The sequence below is a fragment of the Oncorhynchus mykiss genome, chromosome 2 (assembly GCF_057628025.1).
Source record: "Oncorhynchus mykiss isolate SJ-2025 chromosome 2, ASM5762802v1, whole genome shotgun sequence".
Taxonomy (NCBI): Eukaryota; Metazoa; Chordata; class Actinopteri; order Salmoniformes; family Salmonidae; genus Oncorhynchus; species Oncorhynchus mykiss.
In genome coordinates, this window is record NC_143023.1 from 21,473,112 (window position 1) to 21,485,752 (window position 12,641).

Genomic DNA, 12,641 nt, shown 5'->3' on the forward strand with positions numbered 1-12,641 from the left:
GACAAAACAGAGGAGAACAGGACAGATGAGAACAGGACATATGAGAACAGGACAGAACATGACAGGACAGATGTGAACAGGACAGAACATGACAGAATAGAGGAGAACAGGACATATGAGAACAGGACAGAACATGACAGGACAGAAGAGAACAGGACAGAACATGACAGAACAGAGGAAAACAGGACAGATGAGAACAGGACAGTTGAGAACAGGACAGACGAGAACAGGACAGATGTCAACATGATAGAACAGATGAGAACAGGACAGAACATGACAGAATAGATGAGAACAGGACATATGAGAACAGGACAGAACATGACAGGACAGAAGAGAACAGGACAGATGAGAACAGGACATATGAGAACAGGACAGAACATGACAGAATAGATGAGAACAGGACAGATGTCAACAGGACAGAACAGGACAGAACAGATGAGAACAGGACAGAACATGACAGAACAGATGAGAACAGGACAGATGAGAAAAGGACATAACATGACAGAACAGAGGAGAACAGGACAGAACATGGCAGAACAGAGGAGAACAGGACAGATGAGAAAAGGACAGATGTGAACAGGACAGAACATGACAGAACAGAGGAGAACAGGATATATCAGAACAGGACAGAACATGACAGGACAGATAAGAACAGGACAGATGCGAACAAGACATATGAAAACAGGACATATGAGAATAGGACAGAACATGACAGTACAGATGTGAACAGGACAGAACATGACAGGACAGATGTGAACAGGACAGAACATGACAGAATAGAGGAGAACAGGACATATGAGAACAGGACAGAACATGACAGGACAGAAGAGAACAGGACAGAACATGACAGAACAGAGGAGAACAGGACAGATGAGAACAGGACATATGAGAACAGGACAGAACATGACAGGACAGATGTGAACAGGACAGAACATGACAGAATAGAGGAGAACAGGACATATGAGAACAGGACAGAACATGACAGGACAGAAGAGAACAGGACAGAACATGACAGAACAGAGGAAAACAGGACAGATGAGAACAGGACAGTTGAGAACAGGACAGACGAGAACAGGACAGATGTCAACATGATAGAACAGATGAGAACAGGACAGAACATGACAGAATAGATGAGAACAGGACATATGAGAACAGGACAGAACATGACAGGACAGAAGAGAACAGGACAGATGAGAACAGGACATATGAGAACAGGACAGAACATGACAGAATAGATGAGAACAGGACATATGAGAACAGGACAGAACATGACAGGACAGAAGAGAACAGGACAGAACATGACAGAACAGAGGAGAACAGGACAGATGAGAACAGGACATATGAGAACAGGACAGAACATGACAGGACAGATGTGAACAGGACAGAACATGACAGAATAGAGGAGAACAGGACATATGAGAACAGGACAGAACATGACAGGACAGAAGAGAACAGGACAGAACATGACAGAACAGAGGAAAACAGGACAGATGAGAACAGGACAGTTGAGAACAGGACAGACGAGAACAGGACAGATGTCAACATGACAGAACAGATGAGAACAGGACAGACGAGAACAGGACAGATGTCAACATGACAGAGCAGAGGAGAACAGGACAGATGAGAACATTACAGATGAAAACAGGACAGAACATGACAGAACAGAGGAGAACAGGACAGATGAGAACAGGACAGATGAGAACAGGACAGAACAGATGAGAACAGGACAGAGGAGAACAGGACAGAACAGATGTGAACAGGACAGATGAAAACAGGACAGGACAGATGTGAACAGGACAGATGTGAACAGGACAGAGGAGAACAGGACAGAACATGACAGAACAGAGGAGAACAGGATAGATGAGAACAGGTCAGAACAGAGGAGAACAGGACAGAACAGATGTGAACAGGACAGATGAAAACAGGACAGGACAGATGTGAACAGGACAGATGTGAACAGGACAGAGGAGAACAGGACAGAACATGACAGAACAGAGGAGAACAGGACAGATGTGAACAGGACAGATGAGAACAGGACAGAACATGACAGAACAGAGGAGAACAGGACAGATGTGAACAGGACAGAACATGACAGAACAGAGGAGAACAGGACAGATGTGAACAGGACAGATGTGAACAGGACAGATGAGAACAGGACAGAACATGACAGAACAGAGGAGAACAGGACAGATGAGAATACTTATACTAACATACTGTATACTATATACTTTGAGACTTTTGTAAAAACATTTTTTTTAATGTCAAAGTGATTTACAAATGTTCCCTCAGTTTACCACCACTACCATGCTTACCAGAGACTTGTGTGCCAATGTGTGATCCACACTGACAGTAGGGTTGGGTGATTTTAAGATTGCATCTTCTATCGACGATATTTGACAAACATTGATGGTGACGACATCGTAATGTCACAAACGATTAGCATATGTAAATTTGACTGCACCTCCAGAGTCCGGCAGCTGACAACAGAGCAGTGGAGTGAGCACACAGCAGGGTGACATGCCAAATGGCCCATTCCCTATTTGCCATAGCAAAATACATGTCAATACATATGCGATAGTTGGACTATTAACATAATGCAAGAGACCAATGTAGATAAACACAAAACCCCATAATGTCAAAAGTGGAATTAGGTTTAACACCATTATGTTCACCCAGAACAGCGAACTCAGCAAGATGATGGACTTGTAAATGTTGACAGAGGTTTGTCCATACTTTGCCCTGATTATCTTTTTGCATATTCTGCAAGTGACCGGTCAGGTCTGCTGGATCACCTTAATAATTAGGCCTGAAACCGAAGAACTGCCAAACAGTCATAGCATGGTGGTGGAGCCTGGTGTGGGCAGCATAATGGTGTGGGGATATTTTTCATTGTCAGGGACTGGGAAACTGGTCAGAATTGAAGGAATGATGGATGGTGCTAAATACAGGGAAATTCTTGAGGGAAACCTGTTTCGGTCTCCAGAGATTTGAGACTGGGACGGAGGTTCACCTTCCAGCAGGACAATGACCCTAAGCATACAGCTAAAGCAACAGTGGTTTAAGGGGAAACATTTAAATGTCTTGGAATGGCCTAGTCAAAGCCCAGACCTCAACCCAATTCAGAATCTGTGGTATGACTTAAAGATTGCTCTACACCAGTGTAACCCATCCAACTTGAAGGAGAGGTAAAAATCTGTCGTTCTGCCCCTGAACAAGGCAGTTAACCCACTGTTCCTAGGCTGTCATTGAAAATAAGAATTTGTTCTTAACTGACTTGCCTAGTTAAATAAAGGTAAAACAAATAAGGTAGGGGTGGTATACAGAAGATACCCCTATTTTTTTTTTTTTTTTTTAAGTCCATATTACGGCTAGAAAAAATTAAATAAGGAAAAAGAAATTACAGTCCATCATTACTTTAAGACAATAATTTTGAAATTTTCCTCAAGTTCAGTCGCAAAAACCATCAAGCACTATGATGAAACTGGCTCTCATGAGGACCGTCACAGGAAAGGAAGACCCAGAGTTACCTCTGCTGCAGAGAATACGTTCATTAGAGTTATCAGCCTCAGAAATTGCAGCCCAAATAAATGCTTCATAGAGTTCAAGTAACAGACACTTGTGAAATATATTTTCAATAACAAAAAAATATTTTTTTACAGCTGTTTGAAGCTGGTGGACCAAAACTGAAAGTAAAAGGCTCAAGCGCAGGTCTCCGCCATGGGATGAAGGGGGATTTGTTTTGAATGTAGCAATTCATCTAGCACTATGCTGCATTCAAAGCAAATCTCCCTTTGAAACATTATTATTCCACTATTACTGCAGATATGTTATGAACATTTTCTGAAATTACAATGCAAAACTTAAATAGAAAATCCTATGTGTATCACCTTTAAGTTGCTGTATAAAATATCTGACATTGTATTCAAATTTGAACTTTGTTGTGCTTTTAAATGGTTGAATGCACAGGGATAACACATTTAGGTGACAACTAAACCAAAAATCTCACATTGATTTTCCGTTGGAATTTGGTTGTGCTTTTAGATTGTTGATATCATAGTAATAACACATTGGGAATTCAGAAAACTTTTGGCTGTCTTTTTAGTCGGTGAAAATATGTTGTAATCTCATTGATTAATGAAATGATGTAGGGAAAGCATCTCCATTTTGACCCACTCTCTCTCGCTCTCTTCATCAACACCTGAACAGAGGAATGAACTTTGACTTTGACTTAGAGTCAACACATCCCCACTCATATATACACTACCGTTCAAAAGTTTTGGGTCACTTAGAAATGTCCTTGTTTTTGAAAGAAAAGCAAATTTTTTGTCCATTAAAATAACATCAAATTGATACAGTGTAGACATTGTCAATGTTGTAAATGACTATTGTGGCTGGAAAAGGAATAACTACATAGGCGTACAGAGGCCTATTATTAGCAACCATATCTCAGACTGGCCAATAAAAATAAAAGATGAATATGGGCAAAAGAACACAGACACTGGACAGAGGAACTCTGCTGAGAAGACCAGCATCCCAGAGTCGCCGCTTCACTGTTGACGTTGACACTGGACAGAGGAACTCTGCTGAGAAGACCAGCATCCCGGAGTCGCCTCTTCACTGTTGACGTTGACACTGGACAGAGGAACTCTGCTGAGAAGACCAGCATCCCGGAGTCGCCGCTTCACTGTTGACGTTGACACTGGACAGAGGAACTCTGCTGAGAAGACCAGCATCCCGGAGTCGCCGCTTCACTGTTGACGTTGAGATTGGTGTTTTGCGGGTACTATTTAATGAAGCTGCCAGTTGAGGACTTGTGAGGTGTCTGTTTCTCAAACTAGACATTCTAATGTACTTGTCCTCTTGTTCAGTTGTGCACCGGGGCCTCCCACTCCACTTTCTATTCTGGTTAGAGACAGTAAAGCGCTATTCTGTGAAGGGAGTAGTACACAGCGTTGTACGAGATCTTCAGTTTCTTGGCAATTTCTAGCATGGAATAGCCTTCACTTCTCAGAACAAGAATAGACTGACGAGTTTCAGAGGAAAGATCTTTGTTTCTGGCCATTTTGAGCCTGTAATAGAACCCACGAATGCTGATGCTCCAGATACTCAACTAGTCTAAAGAAGGCCAGTTTAATTGCTTCTTTAATCAGAACAACAGTTTTCAGCTGTGCTAACATAATTGCAAAAGGGTTTTCTAATGATCAATTAGTCTTTTAAAATGATAAACTTGTATTAGCTAACACAACGTGCCATTGGAACACAGGAGTGATGGTTACCGATAATGGGCCACTGTACACCTATGTAGATATCCATTAAAAATCAGCTGTTTCCAGACACAATAGTCCTTTACAATATTAACAATGTCTACACTGTATTTCAGATCAAATTGATGTTATTTTAATGGACCAAAAAATTGCTTTTCTTTCAAAAACAAGGATATTTCTATTTGACCCCACACTTTTGAACGGTAGTGTACATACAGGCTAGCTCACTGCTGCCTCTCAGCTACTGCCTCCTATTCATTCCTGTCACCCAGTACGGAGAGGATAAACAGTGAGAACAGCCATGTTCGTTGGTTATCCATCTGTTGGTACACCATCTTTTAGTTCCCCATATTTTGGTTCACCATGTTTTGGTGGGTCATCTTCTAGTTCACCATGTTTTGGTGGATCATCTTCTAGTTCACCATTTGGTTCACTATCTTCTTTAGGTTCTCACAGCTGCACGGAGAAAAAGAAAACACCTCTTACTAGAGTAGCTACTTCAGGGTGCACGTGTCACGTCCTGACCTTAGTTCCTTTTTTATGTCTCTGTTATAGTTTGGTCAGGGCGTGAGTTGGGGTGGGCATTCTATGTTGTTTTTCTATGTTTTCCATTTCTGTGTTTGACCTGGTATGGTTCTCAATCAGAGGCAGCTGTTGATTTTTGTCTCTGATTGAGAATTATACTTAGGTAGCCTGGTTGTCTCTGATTGAGAATCATACTTAGGTAGCCTGGTTGTCTCTGATTGAGAATTATACTTAGGTAGCCTGGTTGTCTCTGATTGAGAATCATACTTAGGTAGCCTGGTTGTCTCTGATTGAGAATCATACTTAGGTAGCCTGGTTGTCTCTGATTGAGAATCATACTTAGGTAGCCTGGTTGTCTCTGATTGAGAATCATACTTAGGTAGCCTGGTTGTCTCTGATTGAGAATCATACTTAGGCAGCCTGTTTTCCCCATTTTGGTTGTGGGTGATTGTTTTCTGTTTTGTGCTTATTCCTTACAGAACTGTTTTGTTTTCGTTCTCGCTCTTTATTATTTTTTGTCATTTCAGTGTTCAGTTTATTTTGTTTATTAAAATGAACATTTACCACGCTGCACCTTGGTCCTCGTCTCCTTCACCAGACGAAAAACGTTACAGCACGTCATGATAATACCACTGTTATAAGGTGTTGTGCTGTGTTATTAGATGCACATTACACATGTCTGTGTCTCCAGACTGTTGGACAAAACGCTCTCTGGGAGAGATCAAGTCGAGGGTCTTGAGAGGGGTTCCAACTGAAAAGAGTAACTAAAGAAATTAAGACATGTCAATATGTGGTCTGCTGCATCATAGTGGGACAGATAACCAGAAAGACCAGTTGATGGTTTATCTGACCCTCACCAAGATGTTTTCTTTGCCCACAGATCTGAGTGACATCATGAACAAGATTCTGGTCATCACCGTGTTCGTAGCACTTCTGCGCCTCAGTAAGTACAGTCGTGGCCAAAAGTTTTGAGAATGACACAAATATACATTTGCACAAAATCTGCTGCCTCAGTTTGTATGATAGCAATTTGCATATACTCCAGAATGTTATGAAGAGTGATGCGATGAATTGCAATTAATTGCAAAGTCCCTATTTGCCATGCCAATGAACTGAATCCCCCAAAAACATGTCCACTGCATTTCAGCCCTGCCACAAAAGGACCAGCTGACATCATGTCAGTGATTCTCTCATTAACACAGGTGTGAGTGTTGACGAGGACAAGGCTGGAGATCACTCTGTTATGCTGATTGAGTTTGAATAACAGACTGGAAGCTTCAAAAGGAGGGTGGTGCTTGGAATCATTGTTCTTCCTCTGTCTATCATTCCTCTGTCTATCATACCTGCAAGGAAACACGTGCCGTCATCATTGCTTTGCACAAAAAGGGCTTCACAGGCAAGGATATTGCCATTAAGATCGCACCTAAATCAACCATTTATTGGATCATCAAGAACTCCAAGGAGAGCGGTTCAATTGTTGTGAAGAAGGCTTCAGGCCGCCCAAGAAAGTCCAGCAAGCGCCAGGACCGTCTGCAAGTCCCTTGGTGAGGAGACTGTCGCAGCTGTGGGTCCCTACTCTCTTTAGGTTCACCTCAGACAGCACACAGAACCTTTCCATTATGAATGAAGAAAAGAGCCCTAGTGTTTCACCACAGGAAACCCAGTAGGGCAGAAACACATGTCAAATTATAGTGGCACCCAGTGGTGCAGTCGACTCAAATGACTCTGACGTCAGACATCTGGAACAGTTTGAAATACTGTGTTATTTTATGTCAAAACATGAATAGCAGGAAAACAGTAGACCCTATGTGTTTCTTGAGGGGCATGATTTATTTGTGTGAGTCTATTTGACTAGTTTGTTCAGTTCTGTATTATTAGACAAAGTTGTTTAATGTAGGATATGTTCATGCATATCTCCCAGATTTGTATGATGAACATTACAAACCAGTACAGAATAGTACAGAACAGAACAGTACAGAACAGTCCATAACAGAATAGTACAGAACAGTCCAGAACAAAACAGTCCAGAAGAGAATAGTACAGAACAGTCCAGAACAAAACAGTCCAGAACAGAATAGTACAGAACAGTACAGAACAAAACAGTCCAGAACAGAATAGTACAGAACAGTCCAGAACAAAACAGTCCAGAACAGAATAGTACAGAACAGTCCAGAACAAAACAGTCCAGAACAGAATAGTACAGAACAGTCCAGAACAGAATAGTACAGAACAGTCCAGAACAAAACAGTCCAGAACAGAACAGAACAGTCAAGAACAGAATATTACAGAACAGTCCAGAACAGAATAGTACAGAACAGTCCAGAACAGAATAGTACAGAACAGTCCATAACAAAACAGTCCAGAACAGAACAGAACAAAACAGTCCAGAACAGAATAGTACAGAACAGTCCAGAACAAAACAGTCCAGAACAGAATAGTACAGAACAGTCCAGAACAAAACAGTCCAGAACAGAATAGTACAGAACAGTCCAGAACAAAACAGTCCAGAACAGAATAGTACAGAACAGTCCAGAACAAAACAGTCCAGAACAGAATAGTACAGAACAGTCCAGAACAAAACAGTCCAGAACAGAATAGTACAGAACAGTCCAGAACAAAACAGTCCAGAACAGAAAAGAACAGTCAAGAACAGAATAGTACAGAACAGTCCAGAACAGAATAGTACAGAACAGTCCAGAACAGAACAGAACAGTCAAGAACAGAACAGTCAAGAACAGAACAGTCCATAACAGAACAGTCCATAACAGAACAGTCCATAACAGAATAGTCCAGAACTGAACAGTCCAGAACAGAACAGTCCAGAACCGAACAGAACAGTCCAGAACAGAACAGAACAGTCCAGAACAGAACAGAACAGTCCAGAACAGAACAGTCCAGAACAGAACAGTCCAGAACAGAACAGTCCATAACAGAATAGTACAGTCCAGAACAGAAAAGTCCAGAACCGAACAGAACAGTCCAGAACAGTACAGAATAGCAGAGTAGAGTACAGAGGAGGGATAGAACAATATGTTTCCTGAACTGGGCAACTGAGTCACACAAGTCCAACACGTTTTTCCCACTACCAGAGAGAAATACAGCAGACATACAGTGTGGGTGGTCAATCACAAAGTGCAAATATTACATGTCTGCCCTGTTTCACTGCACCCTCTTGCCAGGTCGCTATGTAGCTGAATACATTCTTCATAACCTACTTGGCTAAATAAAGGGCCTAAATTAATTAAATAAATAAGACATATACACCAATTAAAATATGTTTAATGAGTTCGATCTTCAATCTCACTCCAAAAGCTAATTCTGCGCCAAACAGATTGGATAACGATCAAGGGCACAACCCTCCCTATTCAACCAATGATCAGTGAGAAGGGATATGGTCAGGAAGTTTATGCTTTAGTGCTACAGTGCATACCAGCCTGTCCCTTCAGTTTATCACCACCACCACCTTACCAGAGACCTGGTCATATTGACAGGACACAAAACAACCTGACGTGTGACAGGGAATCAGGTGACTAGTGTTTACACAGCACTAAATTTAGTAAACAAAGAAGGGGAAAAAAGCTTTCCATATTAAGGCAAAGTTCAGTATTTCACAACTTAATGTTGAGTTTGTAGTGTCTGTTAAAAGAAAACTGAAGCATGGATTACAGTTTCTCCTGGCCCACAAACCCTTTCAGGGTGAGGAAACATCTAATATGAAGTTAGAGATAAATACTGAACTCCCCCGTTATACCAATCAAGTCCAACACGGGAAATGTAACGTAATACTGGAATTGTACAATCATACTTTATTGTAAAATCTCTTGACCTCACACACACACAGCCAGGACAGGTTATTAGGAGGATCTAGCTAAAAGATCATGGCAGATTCATCACAATACACCTGAAGATGTGGATGATGCAGTTTAAACAGCCCACAGCTACAGCACTGGGCTTCACATGAGATATTCAGTGATAACAGATCATGCTGCCCCATCATTAACTTCCACTGGTAGTGAGTCATTGACCGATAGTTAACCAGCCCCACTTGGCGAATCTTTGTCTTAGTTTACCATCACCATTTGAGCGCAGTGGGGTCTGTGCTAGCCTGTAGTAACCAAACCGACGGACGTGTCACTGTTGATCTAGACTTAGGACTGTGTGCTTAGGCATGGGATGGGGTAGGTGGAAGGGGGTGGTGGTAGGGGTTTGTAATATGAACTCTACGGACTTAATAAAGACCAATAAAAGTCAACCAGTCTCCAATCAAAACCAATCAGCAAGCAGGATAACTTGTTCTGTTACATTTCAATACAGCTATCTGGATTGGCAAATACACAGATTCCCTACACTAAACTCAAATGATACTAAATAAATCAAATCATGAACCTGTTACTGTCATAGCATCTCCATCGTTGACCCTGTCTGCCCTCTCTCTCACTTTCTTTATCACATACACAAACACCTGAACAGTGGGTGTTTATCTCAGAGGAGTGCACTTTGGCTCGGAGAACGACAAGTCAACACATCCCCACTCATATATATACAGGCTAGCTCACCGCTGCCTCTCAGCTACTGCCTGCTATTCATTCCTGTCACCCAGTACGGAGAGAAGAAACAGTGAGTACAGCCATGTTCGTTTGGTTCACCCTGTTTTGGTTCACACATCTGCATGGAGAAAAAGAAAACACCTCTTAGTCATGATAATATCACTGTTATAAGGTGTTGTAGATGGGTATTGGGTGGGTAAGATGGGTATTACACGTCTGTCTCCAGACTGTTGGACAAAACACTCCCTGGGAGAGATCAAGTAGAGGGTATTGAGAGGGGTTCCAACTGAATGGAATAACTAAATAAATTAGAGCATGTCTATACAGATGTAGGACCTTAATTTGATCATTATTACAGGACAACAGGGGCAGAGCAGGAAATGCAAACTTGTAGTATATTCAAGATTTAAAAAGGCTTCTAAAGTTTGCAATTTAACATTTCAGACTTGATTTGCTAACTAAACATGTATCAACCCCCTACAAAAATGGCCATTAATTATAATAATATTATAATGATTATTTCCTGTTTCTCCAGGATTATTTTCCTGCTGTGAGAAACTGGTCAAAGTAAGATCCTGCATCTGTATGTGGTCTGCTGCATCATAGTGAGATACAAACCCAGAAAAATGATAGTTTCATTGTCATTAAAAACATTGCCAACCCCAGAATAGCCTTACTGTAGTCATTGGAAACATGTTAAAATACATGTTTGAGATAAAATGGAAGAGATTGGATGAGCCTGAGATGAGATCAGGCTAAGAGCAGAGCTGAAAAGGAAGAGTAAATGATGCTGACTAGTGGACAAGTTGATGTATGGTTTATCTGACCCTCACCAAGATGTTTGCTTTGCACACAGATCTGAGTGACATCATGAACAAGCTTCTGGTCATCACTGTGCTCGTCACTCTTCTGGGCCTCAGTAAGTACACAGTCTAGACCCTGACTGACTAACTGACTGACTAACTGACTGACATACTGGTGATGTTCCAGGTTGTCATTTATGCAGTCTCACTGTGCATTCCAGAAGGTTGTTTTATCATAATAGCATTTCTCTACACCCACAATAACATCTGCTAATTTTGTGTATGTGACCAACAAAATTTGATTGGATTTGAAACGTTAAACACTCCAGATAAGAGCACCACGAGCAGCAATATTGACAGACTGACCAACCAACCATTTTGACCCTCTAACCCTAACCCTCCCCTTCCAGGTGCTCAGGGCCTCCGTCTGCCTAGGCAAGCTGAGGAGGGTACGCCTGAGGAACCGGCCGCTGATGTTGCTGAGGCTGATGGAGAGCAGGGAACCCTGGAAAAGCTGACCAGCGTCGTCAAGGGCTACTACGACACATCCATCAGCACCGCCTCTAGCTGGCTGGACAGCATCGATGGCCTGAAGCTGAAGGAGAAGGCCAAGTAAGACACACACACACACACACACACACACAAGAACGGAACAGCAGGTCAAGATAGCAGGCTGACAGTTAATGCACTGTCCATGTGTCTGTGTCCATCAGGAATGCCATCAGTGACACCACCGTGGCGGCGATGACTTACGCTGGCATCCTGCAGGACCAGGTCTACCACATCTTATACCAACAGTAAAGACCCTTCCTTGTTTCCCTCTGTGTCCCCAACGTCCTCAAAATGCTTTTGTGAGGAGAGCGTCGCAGCTGTGGGCCCCTACTCTCTCATCCTGGAGCCTCTGATCAGCTTCAGCAGACCTCCAACCCTCGGTGACGTCCCCCTGGAGTCTGTGTAGATTGAAATACAGTATTATTTTGTCAACATTTTACGTTTCAGTCATTTATCAGACGCTCTTATCCAGAGCGATTTACAATCAGTGCATTCATCTTCAGATAGCTAGGTGAGACAACCACATATCTCTGTCGTAGGAAGTACATTTATTTTTACAATAAAGTAGCTATCAGCAAAGTCAGTGAAAGTAGGAAAATACTTTTTTTAAATGTTTTTTTAATGTCGACATATCTTGAAATAAAAACATGCATTTGTAGAAAACCAATAAACACTATGTGTTTCTTGAGGGGCATTATTCATATTTCTTTATTTAACCAGGTAGGCAAGTTGAGAACAAGTTCTCATTTACAACTGCGACCTGGCCAAGATAAAGCAAAGCAGTTCGGCACATACAACACAGAGTTACACATGGAGTAAAACAAACATACAGTCAATAATACAGTAGAAAAATAAGTCTATATACAATGTCAGTAAATGAGGTGAGATAAGTGAGGTAAAGGCAAAAAAGGCCATGGTGGCGAAGTAAATACAATATAGCAAGTAAAACA

General features: G+C 41.8%; 1 protein-coding gene across 1 annotated transcript; it reads left to right on the top strand.

Moving 5' to 3' along the window:
- Positions 1 to 10,367: 10,367 nt before the first annotated feature.
- On the top strand, positions 10,368 to 12,377 carry apoc2 (apolipoprotein C-II). The gene is given in 4 exon segments (NM_001124260.1): positions 10,368 to 10,406; positions 11,193 to 11,255; positions 11,550 to 11,751; positions 11,853 to 12,377. Coding segments are annotated over 3 exon segments (339 nt in total). The 5' UTR covers positions 10,368 to 10,406; positions 11,193 to 11,206; the 3' UTR covers positions 11,941 to 12,377.
- Positions 12,378 to 12,641: the final 264 nt, after the last annotated feature.